Source organism: Oryzias latipes, chromosome 11 (genome assembly GCF_053564925.1).
Source record: "Oryzias latipes strain Hd-rR chromosome 11, Olatipes_Hd-rR_3.1".
In the NCBI taxonomy this organism is placed as follows: domain Eukaryota; kingdom Metazoa; phylum Chordata; class Actinopteri; order Beloniformes; family Adrianichthyidae; genus Oryzias; species Oryzias latipes.
The window spans coordinates 4,916,207-4,939,696 of NC_136247.1; the positions used below are offsets into that span (position 1 = coordinate 4,916,207).

The 23,490-nt window shown below is 42.5% G+C and overlaps 1 protein-coding gene across 2 annotated transcripts in view; it reads right to left on the reverse strand.

The window, feature by feature from the left end:
• trappc9 (trafficking protein particle complex subunit 9) overlaps positions 1-23,490 on the reverse strand; it is a 169,293-nt gene that overhangs the window by 37,865 nt on the left and 107,938 nt on the right. For both annotated transcript variants that reach the window (XM_023960198.2, XM_023960197.2), the window contains 2 exons: positions 17,452-17,605; positions 12,162-12,252 (listed from right to left, as the gene is read on the reverse strand). In XM_023960198.2, the coding sequence (XP_023815966.1) occupies positions 12,162-12,252; positions 17,452-17,605 (245 nt within the window). The remainder of the gene's footprint in view (positions 1-12,161; positions 12,253-17,451; positions 17,606-23,490) is intronic.

Genomic DNA, 23,490 nt, shown 5'->3' on the forward strand with positions numbered 1-23,490 from the left:
CAGACAGCTTAGCTCCTGGGATCACCCGAGCTCTCAAACTCCCCCACCACGTTAAGGTGGCGGTTCACAGGAGAAATTACAGTTGATCTGATAAATGTGTGAAAATATACATTTCGAGGAAATAAAATAGTTTTTCTGAACGATGCAGATTAGTCCTCTGTTCTACCTTAAAGGAAAGCTTAATCCCTGTTTTCAAGTTAACTTCCAGAGGACAAAGAGTGACATTTCTGACACTGCAGAGTAAATACGGGAGCTGGTGTGAGTTACCATGTCTGATTTACCCTGAGCAGCCAAACCCCAAAAGCCACGAACAATATTACTGCAAAAGACAGACTCAACAGCTTTTCCTGTAACTCACTCAGAATACAGCAGCAAGATTCAGCAGAACAGAATCTCCTATAATGTTGAGTGTCATAAAATGAGACAGCCATCATTAGTCTTTCTTTGTCTGCATCTGACAAATTGATTTATAGCTGTTTTTCTGGTAACAAGGCAACATTGAAAACAGATCAGAGAGATCCTGGCTGCTGATGCCTCAGTTGTTACCACAAATTTCATCCAGGTGATCAGACTGCACTGAAGGCCGTACCACAGAGGCAAACAGCAGCATTTTATAAGTGACATAATTAATTAAAAAACTACTTACTGTTCAGACTGTTGACTGTATTGTGGTTTGACATATGTCTCATGTATGAGAATAGTTGAATGCAACACCTAAAAGCAGATTTACCTTCCTGCACAAACATAGTTGTGTCTACAAAGCCTTTCAGCTTTAATGGAAGCATGAGTGAAGCTTCAAACTTTCACTGATCCACAAACTAGCAGCTCTGGTCAAAGTTTGTCCAAAGCAGTTTACAGGAGCAGTCGAGTGAAAACAAGAAGAGTTGGTGATGAAGACAACTTCCTTCATCACAATCAGAGTCGGCTTAAAATCGTAAACATAGAACTTTATGGTTTTTTTTGCTATGGTTTGCCTGAGATAATGAAAAGTGAAGAACAGAAATAACAGTTAGGAAAGTACACATATGTAGAAGGATGTTCTATGCTGCATGGCAAATGATGTAGGTATAGTAGAGTGTTACACAACCTGTGCAAAGGTTGGTTTCCAATGTTATCAGGATCTGTCAGGTTCTTCCAGTCTTCATTTGTAATGAAACTCCTCTCAGTGACTCTTCCAGATTTAATGTCTTATGTGTGTTTGCCAAGTATTTGTTGTGTGTACCATGTTTGTTGGTGTGTTTAGCATCTTCTTATTGTTTGTTTAAAGTGTGCTTAGTGTGTCTTTAGGATGTTTTTAGCATAAGCCCTTAGTGTGTGTTTGGTATGTGTTTAGCGTTTGTGCTTAGTATCAATTTAGTGTGTGTTGAGTGTGTCTATAGCATGTTTTTATCTTTTGGGTTTATTGTGTGTTTAGTCTTCTTAGTAAGTGTAGTGTGTGTTTTGTGTGTCTTTGTTGTATACTTGGTGTGTGTTTGTTGTGTTTAGTGAGTGTGTTGTGACTTTGCTGTGTTAGTTGTGTATCATGTGTGCATTTAGCATGTTGCAGTCTTAATCTAGTCATACAGTCTTGATTAAGTGTTTAAAGTGTCAGGGAAACTCAAACAAACGTGTTCTCTGTGTGACTGCATCCCACTTGAACCCGAATCTCTTTTCCTAATAACTCAAGCACACATGTGCTGACAGCTATGAAAGCTGCTTCTAAATGACAATGAGGCCAAAAGCTACTGACAGGAGTCTGTAGACGGGAGACATCCATGACCATCATTATTGGTTAATCTTGATGTCCACAAATCACTTTAAAACCAGCTTTTGCTTTAACTATCAAATCCAACATAGGAAAGAAAACAAGAATAGACAGTCAGGCAAAGATAGTGTCACAGTATTGCAGAGTTTTCTTATCCCATATTTCCCAGAATACACTCTAAAAAATACACTGCAGGTAAAGGGAGATGCTGCAGTGATGCTCAGTGGCCCTCATAGTCTCGCTCTAACAAGCTGTCACAGAGCCAGGTATTTTTGCAGCAAGTCTTGGGCACAGACTCCTCAAACTGCAAACTGTGGGGCCTACAGTTTGTACTACAGCTCACAGGGGAGTGACCGGGTAACAGTGCAAGCTCATGGTTTTCACAAGCTGTCTGCTGCAGCAATGGGTAGAAAGCTTTCTGGAAACCTTCCAGAAGACCCAGCAGGATCGGTCCACTGACAAACAAAAGTGTCAGTTAGCCACGTAGTGACCTTTACCTGTCAGGGCCTTTTCTAGTAAACCCCCAGCTGTCCAACATCTGACGCAGGAAAGTCAGACATGATGGATCACCTGCCTGCTGGCATATGCTTGGAAACAACACACAACTCATCAGGAAGAAGAGCAGCGATGGGATACGAGAGACTCTGAGCAAATCTAAGTATTAATGCACCTGTCATAAAAGAGACATGCGAGTCCAGCGGGTTGGAGATGGATGTTTCATGTGAACACCACAGCTGAAGCTTTTTTTGATTGTCAAAAGAAGAAAAAAACAACTCAGTCGTTTTAGAAATGCCGTAGTCGAGTGCCTTCAAGACAGAGAGTCAGGTGTTGCAGGATCGTCTGAATCCAGTGTTTCACATGATTAACTGCCAAATGAGGCGACAAAACAGAAATCCCATCATGCCCCTGAGGGACTCATCATCAGCTTCCACGAGAGAAGCAAAGTGTTGAAGACAATACATGGAGGCTGTTCAAGCTTTGGAAAGACATCTGATGGCGGGCGTGTGGCAGAATGCAGCCCTGGTGGTGGTGGGGGTTGGTGGGGGTTGGTGGTGTTGGACGACACAGTGAGATAAGCTCTAGATCCATCAGAATGAATGGCGTGCTCTCCAAGAACAGGCTTAAGCCTTCTTCCAATCCTCAGCCAGGACAGCTGTGCCACACAAATGGCAAATTGTGTTCTTTGTTTTTTAGAGGCTTTTTTATGTTATGTTTACTTTGTGTAAGTAAAGACTCCTGTGGAGCCAAAGGAGCTCCACGAAAAAAAGCTCAGACACAACAGAGAAGACTGAAGCAGAGAAGCTCTGAACATGAATGAGAGCAAGAAGAGCTACGGCATGTTCCACTTTTTATCAGTCGATTGGCTTACCACTTTCAAAAACCAACCTATTGGTTTGTTCTAAAGTAGTCAAACAGTTAATTAAAGGTAAAAAAAATATATACTACGGATAAGCACAACTCTAATATAAATTAGCAGGATTAGCTCGTTTGGCCAAGTAGATTTCCTATTCCTAGGAAATTGCGTCCAAACATTCTCCTATTTAATCTATGGAAAAATGAAGAAAGAAAAATGCGTCATGTAAACACGCCGTTCAGAAGACTCCCCCCCGATCAGACTTGTTCGGATCAAAATTTCTTTCCGATGGAGATAGGTGGGTTATGCCGATTGTTGATCCGATTGTTGTTCATGTAAACGGTTCAATCCGATTGTGTGTCACTACTGCTCTGGTTTAACGTCATGCATAGACGGTGTTTTGCTCCAGAGAAAGCTTTGGAGCTCAAAGCGGACCGACCGGCTGCTCCACGGACGCCAGGTGCGAAGCGCCGCCCTGCCCTTGCCCTGCCCTCGCCCCGCTGGCTCTTCGACTCTCCCCTCTCTTACACCCCTTACGAGGGGGGGGCCGGGGAGGAGCACTTCGTGCCCCGTGACGTCTGGACTCTGCACGGTCCGGGCTCGGGTGCCGGTGGACCGAGCGAACTGTATCTCTGAGCAGAGCAGCCGGGTTTATAACTTTGTGTTTGAGGTGAGGGAGGATGCTTTGTTACGTGTGCGTTTTGTTGTTTTGTTATGTTGGGGAGACTTTGGACTGCAATCCGTCCCACCGCTCTGGGTTAGCGGCTGCCGGACGCAGGAGAACCGTGTGTCCGACTTCCAGCTCACAGCAGCTTTGGGGCTTTTACAGCAGAAATGTCGTTCAGTCCTTAGAAACTGTACAAACAATCACGTGGATTTGTGTTTCCAGTCATGTCCTGACAAAATAAAGGCTCATGATGTTATTCCCACATATTTACTTGCAGCCAAGATGCAGATTGCAGGATTTCCCGCATGGATTTTATGTTCATCCAACAAGGCTAATGTTGTTAGCGCGTGTTAGGCTTCTTCCAGCTCTGTTCTTCCACACATAAAAGCACTGACCACATGGATTAAACATAAAATGATGAACGAACAGGTCCTTCATAATATTCATTACATTAATAAAAGCACGTTTGGAAGATCATTTCATATATTACCGAGCTGCTGCAGAAATGTATATGACAACTCAGTTTACAACGGGACTCATTTCCTCTTTTGGTATTTCAAACACTACTGCGCATGCCCAAATGATTTATTCCGACCGAAAGTGTGACCATGTGAACGTTCGTTCTAATGTGTACGGTTGGATTCTAATCCGACTATTGATCCGATCCAGATATTTTGCACATGTAACCGCGGCTTGTGTTGCCCTGTGATGGTTTGGCAACCTATTGAGGTTTGACCCCACCCTTACTCCAACAGTAGCTGAGATAGGCTCCAGCAACCCTGTGACCCAATAACAGAATAAAGCGGGTTTAGAAAGTGAAAGAGAGAAGCTCAGAAAATAAAACAAATGCCAAATAAGATAACCAAAAAAGCCAAACTCCACATTTAGTTGATTGATGACAGACTTCCAGAAAACCTCAAATTAAAGTCCCATTCATGTTTTGACGCTGGTCTGTAAACCTTGAGTTGGCCCACGTTTGTCTTAGTTAAATGTATGCGACCTTCCGGCTGAAGAGCTGAAAGAAATGATTCTGGATACGGAGCGCCACCTGTGGCAGGCTGAGGGAGTGTGGTTCATTTTCCCAGCTGAGTCCTGCTGGAGCATCGACAGCCGGGATTGTTCTTCGGCCATGATAAATGCACTCCAGACAGAGGCCTCAGGCCGGCTAAATGTGCAGACTCTCCCAGCACAGAATGAAGGAGAAAGGCGTCTCATTTACACAGTAAAGCTGTTGGGGGGAGTGGATGGGACTGGGGGCTCCAGCCAGAGGAGAACCTCTTTTATCCTGGTCTCCCCAATTTGGAACAAACACAATGACTTTACATGGAACATGGTTCATAAAAAACTAGATTTTTAAGGCGCACACTCATGAGAACGCTGATCTGTCTTTCTGACTCAGCACTGTCTTTGTAAATCACAGCCTGCTCCTGGAGATGGAGTGAGCCTTCCACAGAGATGCCAGTCCTCCTCCTGTCTCGCTCTGGTTTCAGCAGGGGACCTTAAAGACGGCTGACCGACTGAGCTAAAAAACAAGCAGATAAATCAGCTGCTGCCTGCCCAGGAACCTCACAGTGCCCATCAGTCAACTAAATGGCCACACACTTTCTGAAAATCTGAACCTATCTGTGCTCCAATGGAAAGGAGGTAAGGGGAGGCATACAACATCTCTGTGTCTGAGATTTGCAGGATGTCCTCCGGGGAAATTCAGGATGACACCAACTATAAGATAAGTTGAGTTAAATTGAAGGTAATCAGCCATGGAGACCTCTCCTCACAGGATGCCCCTGGTCTGTTTTCTACCCCACCCCTTCCACCAGGGTAAAACAATGAAAAAGTTAAAAACCGCCATCTTTCAATGGTGCTTTTATATCTACTGTTATTACAGTGGTTTATAATAACAAGGTAATAGCAGCACGAAGCCCCGCCTCCTAAAACAACGTTCCGTAAACAGCAATGCATGTCTGCAGCATACGATTTAAAGATATTATTTCAGCTTAAAAAAAAGTCCTAAAACGTCTGACAGGTTGAGGACACGGCATCTAGAGAAACACTTTGGGAGCTTTTCTGAAGCTTCTTGTCTTAAAAGAAAAAAAACTGCCGGCTCCAACCTTAGTTCTGCTAGTTATCTGGATCACGTAACTCATTTTTTAACAATAAAAATGTGTTCAGTTAATTTTAATGTGTGTACATCTGACTCAATAGTATCACAGAAGAATTTTTTATAGCACATCCTTTTGGACAAAAATCTCACTAAAGCATCAGAAATGGTAGATGGCTTCCTAATAATAGCCGAACCAAACCGTTTTTCAGATGTTTAAATGTTTAAACATGTTTAAACACTTAAGGGAAATGAAACCACAAAAAAACTTGTCTTTTTCTGTTATCAAAAAAGCATAAATGTACAGCAGGACAATAAATAATTCTGTCTCCCCGAAACATTCAGCTAACATTGAAGTCTGTTAAATCTTTGCGTCAAAACTAAGCATGCCTCCAAATTAAAATGGGTTAAACATTAACTGAAGAAAGCTTCCAGCCTTCTGGGGCTCTGGCGTCAGATGTGAATGATACCCCCCAGTATTAAGAAGGCCTGCCATCTTGTCCCACGGGCCTCATCCCTGCTGCTCAGGATAACTGCAGAGGAAGAAGCCGGTGACGGGCTGGCACCTGTGATGCATCACCAGCTACAGGTGCAGGACGGCTCCCTGCATTTATCCTTCTCTGCTTTTTCCAGCTGAAAAGCCCGAATCAGCCGCATTCATCCGCCCGCTGAAGGCGGAACAACTGAGTGCGGGACCGGAGCTAAACAGCCAGTTCCTCCAGAACGGGGCCGTCATGTGAGTTGGGGGAAAACTCTCCAACTGTGATGGTAGCCATCTATGAGGGTACGACAGAGGGGGGGGGGGGGGGGGGTATTTCTGTGAGTCAGTTCAGAAGATCTGCCTTGTTAAATGATCGCTCTGCCCCCCCCAGCCCTCCATCGTTCTCTTTTCAGGCTAATCATTTGTCTTTCCATTCATGACTGAATCTGCGCTCTGATGAAATGACGTCCTGGTGTCAAGATGAGCCATGGGGGAAGGGGGGGGGGGGGGGGGGGTATTCCAGCTCGTTATGTATTGAAACCGTAGCAAAAGTATTTTTGTTTTTTCTCTTGATAAATATTATATTTACTTTGGTGATGAAACCTAGAAGCAAAACATGACTGTGACTTTTTATCTTTGAAGCTCTTTCTTTTCTTTCTTTAAGATGAACCACCTTTTTTTTTTTTACGTTTCCTGTTAAAGTTTAAAGTGCTTCAAACCAGAAAAAAAGTTGGACACATGAACAATAAAACATTCTCACCTACATAAAGTCTTCTGTCCAGTCCTACCTATTTTCTCAACCACAGGCAACTGGTATTTCTAAATTACCCCTAGGTGCAGTTGTGTGAGTCTGTGTGACCCTGCAACAGACTAGCAGCCTGTTCAGGGTGTATCCCGTCTTCACCAAACAGTAACCGGGTTGGTTCCAGCAACCCAACCCCGTGACCCCAAATAGGATACAGCAAGTTCTGAAGATAGATAGATGTATTTGGAAAGTATGACAAATGATTATATATTGGTTAGGACAAAAAAGAGAAAAGTCAGTTTTGTTCTATCTGATTTTGAAGTTTGAATTTTTTACTTTTGTATTTTAGATTATCCTCAGTTTAGTTACGTTATGTTACATTTTTCTGGGGTGTGACCATGTAAATCCACCCAGACAGGTTTTTGTCACACACCATCACATCCTCTTGTTTTCAGTGTTTGATTATCCTTGTTGTACATAAATGTTTTCTTGTCTGAATAAATAAATCAAACCAGTTCTTTTTGCTTATTTTTCCACAGACAGTTTTCTATATGACGCCATAAGATGGTTCAATACTTCCCCCATTTAAAATGCTAACACGGTTGCAGGGCCCATACCATCAAGCTTCTTCCACCATCCGCCTCCGGTTGGGATGATGCCATCAGGTGAGAGTCGTTCTCCCATTATTATTCGTCACTGCTCTGTTTTCTTTGACCTCAGAGAAGTTAGGAATGCCTCCTATGTCGATGCTGAATAGAGCTACACACAACCTCATCCGTATACGGGGTGAATTGCACACAGGATTCTCTTGTCTGGTGGGGGTTTCCGGGTTTCTGTGGGGGCAGAGGGTGCTGGACTTTATAGCTTTTCATAATAAAAGCTTCTGTCAGATTGGTGGAGTCAGGAACCGTGTGAGAGGCTGTCAGCTGACTGACAAATCTTTATTTCCTTTTTACAAACATTCTGTGTTCAAATTAAAAAAAGGTGTTCATTCCTGAATGTTTTTTATTTTATAGATGTAAACTTTTATTCTAAAGCTTGACTTTTTCTGAGGCTGAGACACTCGCTTTTTTTTGTAAACTCATTCTGCTGGTAGTAATAAGACTTTGGTTTGACCTACCAGACCATTCCAGCGAAATGAATAAATCAACGCTACTTCAGGGCCTTTGTGCCCCCCTAACCTGCTCTGGCAAAGCTCCACCCACAGGGAGCGCCGTCCTGATGGATCAGCGGGCACTTCATCCAGCAGCGGACTTTTACAAGAGCATCAGTGTGTTTTTTAACAGTTCATGAGCTTTTTTCCGTCAAGTTTTCACTCATTTAAATGTTTGGAAGAAAAAGCTGCTGCTTCACACTTTGGTTATTCTTCTGGAAGATCAAAAAAATACAGAAAAACTCCTTCAATTGGGTCTTAAGGCCGATACGTACATCTTGCGCATTTGCCACATAAAGTTTGGTCTTTCGTGATACATGCGTGATAATACATAAATGTTTCACGCGTTCGGCGTAAATGTCCATCAAGGGTTTCGGCCGCCGGGTCTTTGCATGAATTTGTTTTGTAGCTGTTCATTTTTTTTGTTGATTGAGAATTATGCAGTTTGTGCGTAATTAATAAAGTTTATACGCTATTTTTTATGTAAATCTTAAATAATTGTGCGTGACTTTTGTGAGATGCATATCTATGACTTTCCACAACCGTGTCTCACATACTTTTCACATATGTACCTCCAATGTCTTACTTTCATGTTGCGTATACGGCACAGATCAAGTTCAAATTATGTCATTGATGAACAAATACCTAATGAATTGTATATAAGCAGCGTAATAATCGTGCATTATTGCATTTTTATTGTTTCATACGGAGGAATTTGAGTCAAATTTGGGCCAGATTTTGGGCCAGATTTTGCTTATCAATCAAATTTACAAGATTTTTCCTGGTCAACAAAAAACTCCATAATCCAATTACACCTGGAACGTGGCCGGCATGCAGAAGCTGCTGCAGCAAGTGGATCGAGTCATCTTCACTGAGGATTTAGCTGGAGACAGCATGGAAATTAAACTTTGGTGAAATTCTTTAGAGACTTTCAGCTTTGAAGGGCCACTTAGAGAACTGACATCCTATTGTTCAATATTGAGGACGCATTATGGGAATAGAACACCATCAACCTGACTTCAGCTCTTTCAGTGTTCTCCAAACCTGCAGGACTAAGCTTCCATGGGTTTCTGAGGACCATATTTGTCCTGCTGCAGAGTCAGAGACGTGACGATAACTGCCGTCTCAAACACCCAGGTCCAACAAAAGCAAAACTCAGCTTTCTTTGTTTGGCTTTTGGTTGGTCAAACCCCATCCTTTTCCCAATCACTAGAGATGACTCGATCAGGGATTTTTTTTAGCCCCGGTCCGATTCAGTCATTTGCTTGCTGCTACTGAGTCCTGATCCAATACTTTCATAACAAAATGAACTAATGCGAAACAAACAGATCAAGGTTTCCCCCATTTTCGTTTCATTCACCTTATCATTTAACACTTAAACAGTGAACTTCTCTTTGAGATACATTACTGTAAACCAGTAAAATAGTGCACACTTAAGCATTAATTTGAATTAAATCAATACAGCAGCTCAACTCAAAATACCCAGCATGCATGTAAATAAATGAGCAAATGAAAGTGCAATAGTGGCATAAAGTAAGCCAGTAATGTAGCCGTAGTCTTACTTCTTACCATCCTTTTCTGACCTAAAGAATAAAATGTATGTTTTTCTAGATAAAAGCCAACATCTCTACCTTGTCTGATTGGAGCCTCTTTCTGTTCTCATCAATGTTTCGTGCGCTGTGGGCGGAGTCATTCTGGACTGTGCTATTTTAGTCGACTCTGTTTGGTTGTTTTTAAAAATGCATAGTGAGGTCTGTTGTGTTTAAACGCAGGCTTGTTTTTACCCAGTTTCGAAATATCAAACCCGCACATGGTGCAGTTTGCTATAACAGTGTTATTCTCACGGGCTGTAAAGTATCTCCACACACCAGACGTGTTTTTGTGAGCCTCTAGCTTAAACTGGTGTTGTATTCTAGATATAGATAACACATGTGTGATGTCATCAAAAACTGATCAGTCCATCATTCCAGTCCAATGATTGGAAGCACTTTGAATGAAGTCATGTGACCATCCAGTGTCTAGAATGTTCTAAGAATGTTCCCTTTGGATTCTTTGGATGTAGAAAAACAACAGTGGTGAACTTTAGGAAACTAACATGTGAATGGATTTGACATTCATTCTAGTTTACTTGTTTGTTTGGACACAGATTTCATTTCAACTTGATGATCAGGAAGAAATCCAAGAATCTGGAAAACTTCACTGTTCAGTAGCAGAAATTTCTGTCTGAGTCTCACTGGAGAATATTTTGGATAAAGATGATCTGGATCCATTTTAGGTCAGTGAATAGGATCCAATCAGATCGTTCAAAAAAAAAGAACCAATATCGACTATGAATCAAATCTTCAACCACAACCTATGACATGAATCGAATCGTAGTTAAAATGAATCGTTACATCGCAAGTTAAGATCCATTTATGACATACAGGTGAGAGAGTACTAAGGGCTTTTGCCAGAATAAGGTTGCAACATAGTAATGAACAAATAACCGATCCCTGATTGGGACGTGACACACAATTTCTATCAAGTCTAAAACCGCGTGATTAGACCCTATATTTAGTCACGTGATCACCTAGTAATTAGTCTTTTCATAACAACTGATCATCAACATCATGATGTGAAACTTAAACATTGTGTTTGAGTAAAGCTGCTGTTGATGGTTAGCGCTAGCTTGTAAGAAAGCAAATGTTACACATGGAAACGGGTCATTTGTAACTAATCAGAAAAACAGTTTTGACATGAAATGCCGTTGAAATCTAATGCTTCTGATTACTAGAACAACCCATATAAACATGGACTTAATAATGCTGGAAGAGATTAAAGAAAAGTCAATGAGACTTCCTGCTCTGACCTTTTCTGCATAACTAGGGTTTGCTTATCTTCATCTCTGATGAAGAGGCTTCCGTTTGTTTGATAAAGGTAAAGCGTGACCTTTGATCAGATATCCTCAGGTTTCAGATTCTTCATTTGTTTTAATAGGAGAGCTGGGGTCTGAAAGTAGAGGTCTTTTTCTGCCCACCGTGCTTTGTAGTCCAACATTCGCTCCTTCCTGCATGAAGTATTAATTATTTGTGTTGATCTTTGGAAGCCTGTGGCGCCTCGAGTAAACAATGAAGCTGCTGGATCAATACAAATAAAATGCAGAAACAACACTGACACCACAAATATAGAAGGAAAATGAGGACTGGTTAGGATGGAGAAGACACTGTCCAATTATGGTTTTAGAACCAGAAATGTGATCCTAAACTGGTTCAGAACATGTCCAAACTACAGCTGAGCCTGTGATCGTCTAAGAATATAAAGCAACAAGATGCTGCCTTAACAGGCTGGTAATCAGCTGACCCATGGAAAAATGAAATGTCATCAGAAAGACGCACGCCTCTCAAACATCTCCCACCTCATCTCGGAGTTGAACATGAAAAATGTGTGTCAGAAGCCAGACAGTCAGAAGAAAATCTAATCTGGTGGGGTGTCTACTCCATTCCTCCAATTTCTGTCTGAGTAGCTTCTTTCATCTCTTTCATCTCCACTCATGAGCTGAATCATTTCAGGTAATCGGTTCTTTTTGCAAGAGGTCAGTCAGAACACCTCCAGGCTGACAAGGAGAGGCCAGGAATCACAAAAATGACAGTAAAAAAAGACTGCAATAATGCAAAAGTGATTTTAAAGAATGACCACAGATGGAGCACTTGCTCTAAGATAGTACAATCCCTGTTTGTCTCCTATGATTCTGACATTTCCCAAGCTGCTGTCAGAGGCCTCCAAAAGAGCATGGAGCCATTACAAATGCAAATCAAAAACATGGCTTGAGACCGGCTTTGGGGAAGCGATTGACAGGTGGAGTGGCCCCGCCTGGAGCGGGATCTGCCACGGCTTCACAGCCTCGGCAGCAAACGCTTCTGAACCTGGTGCTGAGACTCACCCCACTGGAGAGGAGCGAGCTGCAGGTGCTCCAGGACCAGCTGGTTGAGGACCCCCTCCACGCTGGCCTCTCCATGCCGCTTCAGAGACGGGTGGGATTGGTTAAGGGAAGCAACACGGAGAACTAGTTTGAATTTCAAAAACCTGAGGGAAAAAACAGGCAATAAAGCTGGAATTGGAACAACCCAGGAGCTACAAACCCTACTTTGAGATTAACAGTATAAATCTGAACCAGTGAGAATAAAACACTAAAAATATGGAGGTTTTTTATGCAGAAATGCTTTTCTGGGACAGACTTAAACATTTTCCCCTCTCATCACCTCCTTTTGTCCAGTTCATGACATCTTTTGTAAACTAGTGTATCATCTGATTTCTCAAATTCTGAGAAAAGATTTTTGCTGAGTCACTTTACCTAACCAGAAACACCAACTGTATAGTTAAAACATGTTCTACTGTAAAGATAAGATGTGCTATTCTACCGTAACCAACAATGGTTACGGTAGAACAGAACAGTTCGCTTCCTTCCACTCCCTTTCAAGCAATATTTATTAATATGTCTAATTATCCTCAGTTTGATACGTCATTGTATGAATGTATAACTGATGATTGTATTGTTTTTGTGTATTATTCTTATTTGATTGCTTGAAATAAACCATTTAGAGGAAAAAAAACTACTGTTCATACTGCAAACATCATGTAAAGGGCGAGTTTCTGTGAGTTTATTGAAAAGAGTCAGATTCTGTTTTCAGCAGAGCAACGTTTGCGATATTTCTCATTTCCACATCAAAGGTTGCTCCTGTTTTCACCACGAAGACATTAAACCGATCACAGGGACGACCATCTCCGCACTGATGCTGCATCAAAACAAACATTGAAGTCGGGAAGCGATTATCCACACGATGCGCAGCAATTTCTAAAAGTGACGCAGGGGGAAAAAAACCTGAACGCGGCTCCAGTTTATGGAGGGACTGACAGAAGGAGCGAGCATGCTCAGAAAACCTGACAGAGCTGGAAACCACTTTATTGTGACTGCTCACAAACAATGACTCACGCTGACTCATCACAAGTCACAGCCAGCACCTGCATCTTGGTGCTTCTGCTTTGATCACTCAACCTATGAGCAGGTCCAGCTTCTAATTTAAGGCTCAGTGGGAGTGCTGCTCCACGGCACTGGCAGGATGATGTCATGCCACCCAGCATCCCGCCGTCACATCGACAGGGGTTTTCAATAACATCCATTTATTTGAGCACAGCCTTGCCAGAGGTTCCTCCAACACTTATATCAAACAATGTTTTAAGACCCTCAGCTATGGTTCTGCACATTTAATAGATTTCCAGCGGTCTGCTGGAAAATGGACAGTTTTCTGTGTGTCGGTCTAGAAACTTCCAGCAGCAGGAAGAAACAATCCAAACCTCAACTGAGCCTCCCCGATGATTATTTTAGCACAGAAGAAGCAAACCAAACGGATCAGGTAGGGGCCAGCGGCACATTCACCAGCCTCAAGCTGCTGCAGGTCCTGCGTTTATTCCGGCATGTTTGTGAGTGCTGCACTCCCATGATATCAGGGTGAAAAGTCTTCATGCTTTCTGCTGTAGATGATCTCAGATGAACACGGAAAGCGGGAAGAGACCAGTGACTGATGTACAGCAGCTGTCTTAGTTCAACACCCCAACATGGCAGAACTCAGGAGTTGAAGCCTTCGCTGACTCGGAGGTGGCCGGCACTGCGGAGCATCAGAGTCCAGGACTGCTGCTTCTGCAGGAACCTGAAGGGGCTTCCCCATGCACTGAGCGCACATGGTCGACCTCTGAATGTAATGTATTGAAGCTGGCTGTGACCTCGTCACAGGGACTTCTTTTCTCTTTGACTGGATGGTAAAGCACATTAAAACCGTCCCCTCTGAAGGAACGACTCCAGGACACGATCAGCACAGCAGCAGTCGCGTCGCTGCAGTTTCATGAAGAACCAAGGAGACGTACTTTGCTCAAGGCCAGGCAAACGGTTTCCAGCATGATGCGCCGTAATCAAATCTCCTCTGCCTTTTGTTTGTTTTCCACTGAGAAAAAGCCCCCACTCCCCCAAAGCACAAACTACATACAATGATGTCTTCTGACAGCTGAGTCAGCACGTTTACGTCTTTTCCTCTACAAGCAAACATGGGATGAGGCTTGAATTTGATGACAGGAGCCAATTCCAAGGTTTTAGACATCCCATGTTTACCCAACACATTCAGAATGAAGATTTTACAATTGTTTAATATTAAAAAACAGAGGACCTCCTCCAGTCCTTTCAGGCGGAACAGCTAGAGGTTACTCCCGACACTTCCGTTTTTTAAAGACAGATTTTGGCTATCAGCATGTTCTTCATTGCATGAAAGAAGATATGGTGCATTTATTCTACAGAGTTTCATCTTTCAAGTGTTGACATATGCCAGTAAACGTAACAAGAATTTGGGTCAAAAATCTGCATCTCCACATCTTCTGTATGGGTGGACAAACCAGATTTTGAAGAAGCCTACATGTTTGGGTGGGAAGGTCTTCTGTGGACGCATGAAGGCTGCTGGTCTCCATGCATGAAACTCAAAAATGAGGTGGAAAAAAAGGAATGAAACAGTTGTTCAGTTATATAGCTCTGTCTGTTTTAAATGTACATTTCCTGTAGAATCTCGCTTTTTATTCAGTCAGTTTTAGGGAACGCACACTTTTTTTTAGCAATGGTTTTCCATAACTTTTCCATAAACTTTCACTGAATTTACAAAACTAAAAACAAACATATTTTAGTTGGTGCCGCTAAGTCAAACCAAGACACATATTGATACATCTGAGTTTGTGTGCCTTGCTGTTAAAATTGCAGCCGCCATATCATCTGTTGTTTGTGTTGATGTGGAGGAAACTGCAGTAACATATGGAAGCGTAATGCACTCAATCTTGAATCTCCTTAAGCTTAAACTCTCCTTTTTAATGTATTTTTGCATCCAAAAGATTAAAATTTCACGTGTTTTACAAAACTTTATTGAAGATGTCAGTTTTCACAAACTTTTCAAAGACCTAGAAGCTGTATTCTAAATTTCCAAAACCTTTCAAGGTTTTTCATGACCGTAGGAACCCTGCAGTTTAGAATTGTTTCTCTGACTGCTGCAATAATTCATTCACTACCATTTTTTGGCTCAATTGTGCAGATTCATGGGGTTGAATACAACAAAAGATAAATCTTTTAGTTTCTGAGTTTCTGTTATTGACTGTATCAGACACCTGGACTGAGCGAGTGTGACATCACCCATAGAAAATGCTTTACTTCCAGCTTTAACCAAATGAAGTCAGTTCAGTCGCCATTTTTTCACCAAATGGACGCTGCAATATTGAAACCATACGATGTTGGTAAACAGTGATTGGTCAAAGTCTGTCTGAGTCAAGGTTTCTATGGCAACCACTCACACCAATCAGGAGTGAAATTGTTAGAGTTCCACACCCCTTCCAATAAAAGCAGACTACACAATATCTGTCATTAGGACATTTCGGATGTTCCACATGAGACCACCTACTTTTATTAAGGCATCTGATTGGTCAGTTTTTACTTTGAATATCTTGCAAAAAGAAATTGGGGAAAAAAATTGGGACAATCAAAAAGATGTAAAAACAAAAAACATGTTAAAAAACGAACAAAAATGGTTCTTCTGACCAATAGAATGACTGAGTAACAGCTGTTTATTTCTCTATAAAAGTCTATGGGATTCTGGCTTCTTGGAGCCGGCGAGTACTTCCTGTTTGGAACACTATGGGGGGAGGGGGTCACTCAGTCCAATTCTGCTTTACTGCAGTTTGTTCACACTCTGATCTTGTCTACCAATCAGGATGTTTGTCTTAGTCACCCAGCTTCCAGAGTAAGTAATTCATTTCCACATTCCTTTCATCTTTGATCTTAAAATTACTTCACTGAGTTTGGTCTGAGCTTATGGTCTGCAATGGACAGGAGTTCCTGGTAGAATCCAGTGGCTCCAACAGCAAGTCCAACTGGTTACAAAGAGCGGGTAGAACAGGCATGTCCAAAGTCCGGCCCGTGGGCCAAATGCGTTCAAATTTCCTCTGGTCTGAAAGCTCCTGTCATAAAATGAATAAAATGCAGTCCAAACATTTCCTTAAAAATTGTGTGATTGCAATTGTCTAGATCAAATTTTAAGCCGTTGTAAACCTGTGGCAACACCGTCATAGGACCATTCTGACACTTCTAGCTCATTTCTAAAATATCTAGTGTTAATAAAAAGAAAAGCTGACAGTGAGGCCATCTCTTCCAGAAAAAAAGCAAATTGGCAGCATTTTTCAGTGAAACATGGAACAACTGTGTCTGCCTAATATCTCAAGAGATTCTGGCTGTTTTCAAGGACTTTAGTATCAAGAGGGACTGCAGACAACACATGCTAACTACAGCAAGCTAACTGAGAATAAACGGGGAGGAAAAATGATACATTGACAGCAATCTTGGTAAAAACTTATTTAGATGTTTATTCAATTGTTTGTTTGCATTTAACATTATTTAAATGGTTCAAAGAATGTTAGGCCGAATAGTTGACCCTCAAACATTTTCAGACCAAATTTTACCCTCTTTGCAAAAAGTTTGGACCCCCCTGGTTTAGAAGATGGGTGGGTGTTCTGAGTTTCCATAACATTTAATGCCATGATCTTATTTTAGTGGGACATTTCCAGTCAGACTGAGCTCAGTTGCTCCAACTGTTAGGACTGAATCTGGTTCTGGGGGATTTATTTAAGCTGATCAACAGTTTGGTGAATGATGAACCGAAGCCGGAGACTAAACCATCATTTTTGGCAAATGAGAAGCCAGCTCAAAGTGGGAGGAGCCTCAAACGTGTAAACCAGCAGCACATCTTATCATATGCTGGACGCCAGCTTCACATGACTAACGACTGCTGCAATAAGATGGACAAGAATCCAGAATTATGGTGGAAAATCCAGAAAGAGTCCGGGAGGGAAATGCAGCACTGAAGTGACACAAGTGAGCATCTGAAACGTTACACCCACAGACACACAGCAGGGCTTCCCTTCACTGTGACTCTGCCAGCTGGTTTTCCATCTGCCAGTTCAGGAAAACAAGTTCCCTGCTGACCACAAGGCCTCCTCACAAACCATCCAGATGTGCTGATGTGCTGCTCCACTGCTCTGACGGAGGTCAGGCACACATTACTCAACAGGTGCCTGGGATGATCTCATTATTTCTCTGAGACTTATCAACCTGCACTGCGTCTCTGTACTGTGTTACAACAAGAAGCAAAGGATATGATGCTCCAGCAGATGCCCAGCTTGCTGCTGATCTGGCAGCCGTGCGCGAGCTGCCGCTCCTCTTCCAGCTGCTTGGGGCTGCTGAGGTGAGGCGTCTGCTGCCCCGCCTGCGGAAGGCTCTCAAAGTCAAATCTGTCCACCTGAATGGCCATCCTGAAAAAAGAAAAGGAGAATACATGTTTGAAAATATAAAGGCAAACATGGGATTACACACATATATGTTACATCTAAATGTGTGTTATGGCCACCTACTATAGCTCCGTGCTAGCTTACTTGTTTTAGTGTTTTTGTTATTCTGTTGTTGGCTGCTTTTGACGGATATGGACCTTTTCTTAGTGAGGTGACGTGCCTGCTTCTCGTTTTTACACAATCAGCTGTTGTCACTTGGCAGCAACAAGATGCCGCAGGAGAAGGGACCAAAGCTCAAAGGAGAGGCTAAAGAGACTGAGATCTGCCAGAGTATGCGGGACTTTTTAATAGACTTTTCTGATGTGTTGTTGCATCTGCCCTCTTCTAAAGAGTGGGGGCGTGGCTACACGGATAGGAACAGGAAGAGGATCGACAGATCCAGCTCCATTCTGGGATGCCCCCTGGAGTCTATGACTGTGGAGGGTGAGTGGAGGATGGTAACCCTTGTGCTATCCTAGACACTTTGACATTGGGAGTGGGTTCATCTAGACCCACTAGACAGTGCTCTGAACCTTTTTTCTTCAATGATTTGTGATCTTCACTGGTGTCCATGGATCACATGAAATCTTTCCACCTTTATCCACCTTTGTCATGGTAGGGAGAACAGATAGCACAGGGGATAGCACAAGGGTTAAGGAAACTGGAATCCAACATGGGCAACACTGAGGGGCTCATTTAGTCCAACTTTAACACCTCACTGCAGGAAGGACTTTATTCACAGATCTTTCCTTCATGGCCTCATAAATTCTGGACATGAATTATTGTCTAGTGTTGTTACCATTATCTGTCCACTCTTTTTAATCCAGCTATACTAACAAGGTAATTTCCCTTTTGTGAGCTCAAAGTTTTATTCTATTCTATTCTAAATAAGGAGGTCAGAGGCACGACAGTTTGGTTCTATTAGGTTTAGTGAACAATGACGATACCTGAAGGTTTGGACAAAAAAAAGATTTTCAATGATTATTAAGTTAGGAACAACAAGAGATAAAAATAAAAAGATTTTACTAAAAGAAATTCCCTTAAAAAAAAGTAAATTATCATGGTGTTGCATTAAAGATGATACTAAGACTGCTTTATTGAGCACCAACTCAGGAGACGTGTTCCAGCAAAGTTATTTTTGCTGAATGCTGTTTATCTGATGCGTTTGGCGCTCCTCTCAGAGCGCGGCGCCAGCCTGACGGGTTATATTTTCTCTGAGAGCGTGTTGTTCTACAGACAGGATCTCTGAATCCTTAATTCAAAGCTCAAAGGTCAGATTGTTGCTACATATTTTTGTATGTGATCGGGTCACATTTCCACATTAATGAACAAATTGGAGGCTCAGTTGATAAAGTTTACATTTTAGAAGCTGCATCTTCTCTCCAACCAGTTCTGGGGTTGGGGTGGGGGGTGGGGGGGGGATTCTGAACACAATAAATGTGGAGGGAGGGATAAATATGAAAGGGCATATTTCAAAGTGGCTGTACAGCCATAACTTTATCAGTGATCAGCTCTCTCATCTGCCCCATTAACAGCTCTGGGAGTCAGAAATCAAATTACGTTCCAGAAGAAAATCTCTGAAGAAGTCCAGACGCATGAACATCAAAGTGACGTGGAGGACGAAAAGGCAATTATCGTTTCCCAGCCTCTGCAACAAAGCTACAACACAAATTAAATAACAATTAAGACTTCAAAAACTACAGCAGACAAAGAGCAAAGCTCCTGCTCCTGCTGTGCCACACTTAAATCAGTTGGCCTTTGAAGATTAGTGGCACGAGGCTTATGTCACCCACTGAAGTCCTGCCTTCAAATGGGCGCTGCGTTTCATTCAAGCGTCTTCAAAAAGACACATTACATCTAAAAATACCACAAAACATCGCTGCAAACTGCTGCTGGATGCGTCTGCTGAGCCCCCTTCACAAAGGTAATCAGCGGGAGGCACAGGGTCTCTTCCAAATTCTCTCTTTAACGGGACTAAAAACGGAATTAAATGTTTGTCGAAAAATAACAGCAAACACGCTACGTTTCTATTTGTTTGGCCTCTCTCCCTGCGTTTTCTGTTAAGTCTGCAATAAATTATTCAATACCTCACCGAAGGCGCTCGTTTGTCTGAGAATATTCTGCTCTTTAATGCAGGGAAGTTTGCTCGTGACCACAGAGGTATTACACAAAAACAACACAGCAGCAGCATCAGGATGCAGCATCTGAAGGACCACTTCCACAGAAATGACTCAAATTGTTTCCTGAATGACAAAAACTCTCACTCTTACTTTGAGACCGATTTAGACTCCTTTTCTACACGGCTGCTCAGATACTCAGTCATTCACTTCTCCACAGCTTGTCAGGAATCCAGCAGCTGATTGTGACCATCCCAAAACCTTCATTCTTTTTCTTTCAGACATACAGAAGAGCTTTAAGAAAAAAAAAAAAAAAAAAAAGAGTATTTGACTCAGTTTGAACTAAACTGACAGACAAGTTTCAGGTATATTGACTCAGACACAGAAAGATGTCTAGATGTAGAACAAACCCAGATCACGACTCTTCCTGTGCCGTGCATGATAATGACCATCTGTGCTAAGAAGCTGCATGTAATTTTCACCAAACATGGAGATCCACTTTGTTCTCATTTATAGAAGGGAACTTTCAGTCGTCACTCTGTCCTGTGAATAAACTAAACAAAACCTCAGATCTACTGATGAGCTCCAGCCTGAAGTCCCTCCTCTCAAGCTTGTGGAGGCAATGAGGCAGACTTCACATATCAGCAATTTTTCTACTTTATTTAAGATTGTTTTGTTAGATAATGACAAAACACAAGTTACAGTTTGACTGATACTGTAGCTGCATAAAAATATGACCCATAAAGAAGAGTCTTAACTTCTGAAGGCGACTCAGCTGATGGATTCAAGAAGTCCTACTGTCTTGATAATATTTTTATCGTAGTTACATTATATGGCCTTTACATAAATGTCATTTAAAATGCCATCACTGGTCATCTTAAAGAAACACTTGGAGTCTTCTTCTGTGCAGAACATGCAGAGCAGCATGTTCAGAGCAACAGGTGAGGCAGCAGCATCACAGAAACCCAAACACCGCCTCAGCAGTGGATGCCGCTTCTGACATCCTGCAGCTAATTACCAACATCCTGCAATCAGCTGTGACGGTGAAGCCTTTTCTAATGGCAGCACTAACACCAGCTTAGGGTGGTGTGGTCACAGCAAAATGACCCCTTCCTAATTAAATGCTGTGTTGCCTCAGACCAAAGAACACGATAATCACATTAAAGCATAGGGGGCCGCTTTCATTGGATCACTGCAGATGCGTGAATCATTGCAGCTGCCGGCGCCACCAAATCATCCATCCCTCTGCTTCAGCACCTCAGAGGTGTGCAGACTGGGATCGCATTTAAACAAACACTGCCAACAGGAAAGGAAAACACACTGGAGGATGGCAAGGGCGACTGCTTGATAAATGCTTCCAATATTTGCCGTGTGTTGCTGCAGTTTTACACGAGCTTGCAGATCCGTGATGTTCAGTCTGTCTGTGGAAAACATTTTTGGGGATCTTTTCCTGATTTCTCCTGTTTGTCTGTGACACTGAAGGAGCAATGAGTTCTCTGTTAATTTGTGTATTTAACCACAGAACAGAAAGATACTTGCAGTGAACATTTTGCAAAAGCTGCAAAGCATCTCTCTTCAACAGAGAGTGGATGAGTTGTGTCACTAGGGAGAAGCTGAGAGCGAAGCACCAACCGAGGGGGGTGCATGCATGTTTTCAAGATGAGTTATTTTTAGCTCACGTGCCAGAGCTTAAGGGTGGAGATCTATGGCGCTCTGCAATGAGGCAGGCGAGAGCAACAGTCTATTTTTAGACTGCGGCTGACTTTCTGTAACCCTTTGTGTGCAGCTTCTGCAGAGGCAGCGCTCTCCATCCATTATCGCAGCCTTCGGTCTGCTGCGGCGCATCAAAACGAATTCCTAAATCCAATTACTGCTCACCAACTGGCATCAAAACATGCCTGTGTTGACACTCTAATGTACGTGCTGTCATTAAATCTGAAAGGCGATGCGTTTTTGTTCATGTCGGACCTTAGCTAGATTTAAATCAATGCAACTGTAAGTGATGGCAATGATGGCACAGCTTTTAAATGTAAGACTGAGGCGGATGAAGTCCGCTAAGAGTGAGATAGATCCATAAGATTGACTGGAGATGGAGAACTTTTCCAGAATATTAATAAGAAATTGTGAACTGACTGCCAAAGTGGGGACTGGAGATAAAGATCTCAGTGCTTTTTCTGCTGCTCTTTTTTTGGTGTAATTATGTAAAAAGAGTTGAACAACATCTTGCACTAGTTAGGAAACATGAGGTAAAAAGCAAAGTAAGCAGCCGATTCTAGGAGAACAGAAGCAGATGCACCTCCATGCTGTCAGTTATTTTCAGAGGATGGATTTATTTAAAGACGGGGAAAAAATGTTAACTGGCAAAAAGTTGCCTGAAAATATTTACATTGTTCCGGCACTGCTGAGATGGTATAATGGACTGTTGCATTATGTGCTCTGCTGCCACAAATGTAATACAAGAAGGGGGAAAAGGTGGTCACCATGGAAACAAGCATTGTTTGAAAAGCTCACACTGTGAGGCGTGTGTGTCCTTGTGAGCTGCAATGGGGAAGAGCCAAAAGGCTGCGAGTATGGAGAGGAGACATGGCAAAAATAAACTGAAGAGGCTGATGCAGTGAGAAGTGACTCCACGCTTCAGTACAGCTGTTACAGAGCTGCAGCAGCAGCACTGATGGAGGAGGAGGAGCACAGCGGCAACCAGCCAGACACCACACAGCAACTCTGTAATGATGTGACAACAATGTGAAAAAGAAACTTCAGGCTCTGACTCAAACCTGGAAGCATCCGTTCTGAAAGATTCAGTCCCGGTACAATCCAGTTCTCATCCAGTTTTCGTCCTGGTCTGATCCAATTTGGATCTAGGTCTGATTCTGGTTTAATTCGGCTATCATCCAGGTTTGGTTCTGATATGATCCAGGTCTAATCAACATCTGATCAGAGTTTGCTTCTGGTCTAATCCAAATTCCATCCAGGTTTGCTCTGATGTAATGTTGGTCTGATTAAGATTTGGTCCTGGTCCGGTCCATGTTGGATTAAGGTTTGGTTCTGATCTTATCCATCTCTCTTCCAGGTTTGGTTCTAATCTGATCCAGGTTTCCTCTGGCTTAATCCAGCTCTCATCAAGGTATGGTTTCAATCTTATCAGGTTTGCCCCTGGTCTAATCCATCTTGAATTAAGGTCTGGTTCTGATCTGATCTAGGTCAGATTCAGGTTTGGCTTTGGTCTAATCAATCTCTGATCCAGGATCATTTTGGTCTATTTCAGCTCAAATCCAGATTTGGGTCTAATCCATCTCTGACAAAGGTTTGCTTCTGGTCTGATTTAGGTCTCATCCAGGTTTGGTCCTGGTCTCTGGTGTGGTTCACGTCATTGTGAGCACAGACAGACTTCCCACAGACCAAAGAGGACTGGCGGGGACAGAGTACTTTTATTTTCCTGCCTTTGACCTGATCTGGCTTTGGCCCCCACATAGGCAGATCTGCATGTTTCTTTTTTTTACTTTTTAAGATGGTTTTGTCCTGTTTGATGATTAGTTCTCCTGAGAGCACCATGTTTCAAAAAAACACAGAGTCAACCGAGTCTGCTGGACTGTTTCAGGGACAGACAGAGCCCCGTCTGGTTTTAAAGCACCAACAGACAGATTAGAAAAACGGCCGGCCGACATCGAGAAGCAGATCAAAGGAACAGAGTGACATTTAAAAGAATGCTCACATCATGACAGATACATTTTTAAAGCAGCTCGTTACATGCAG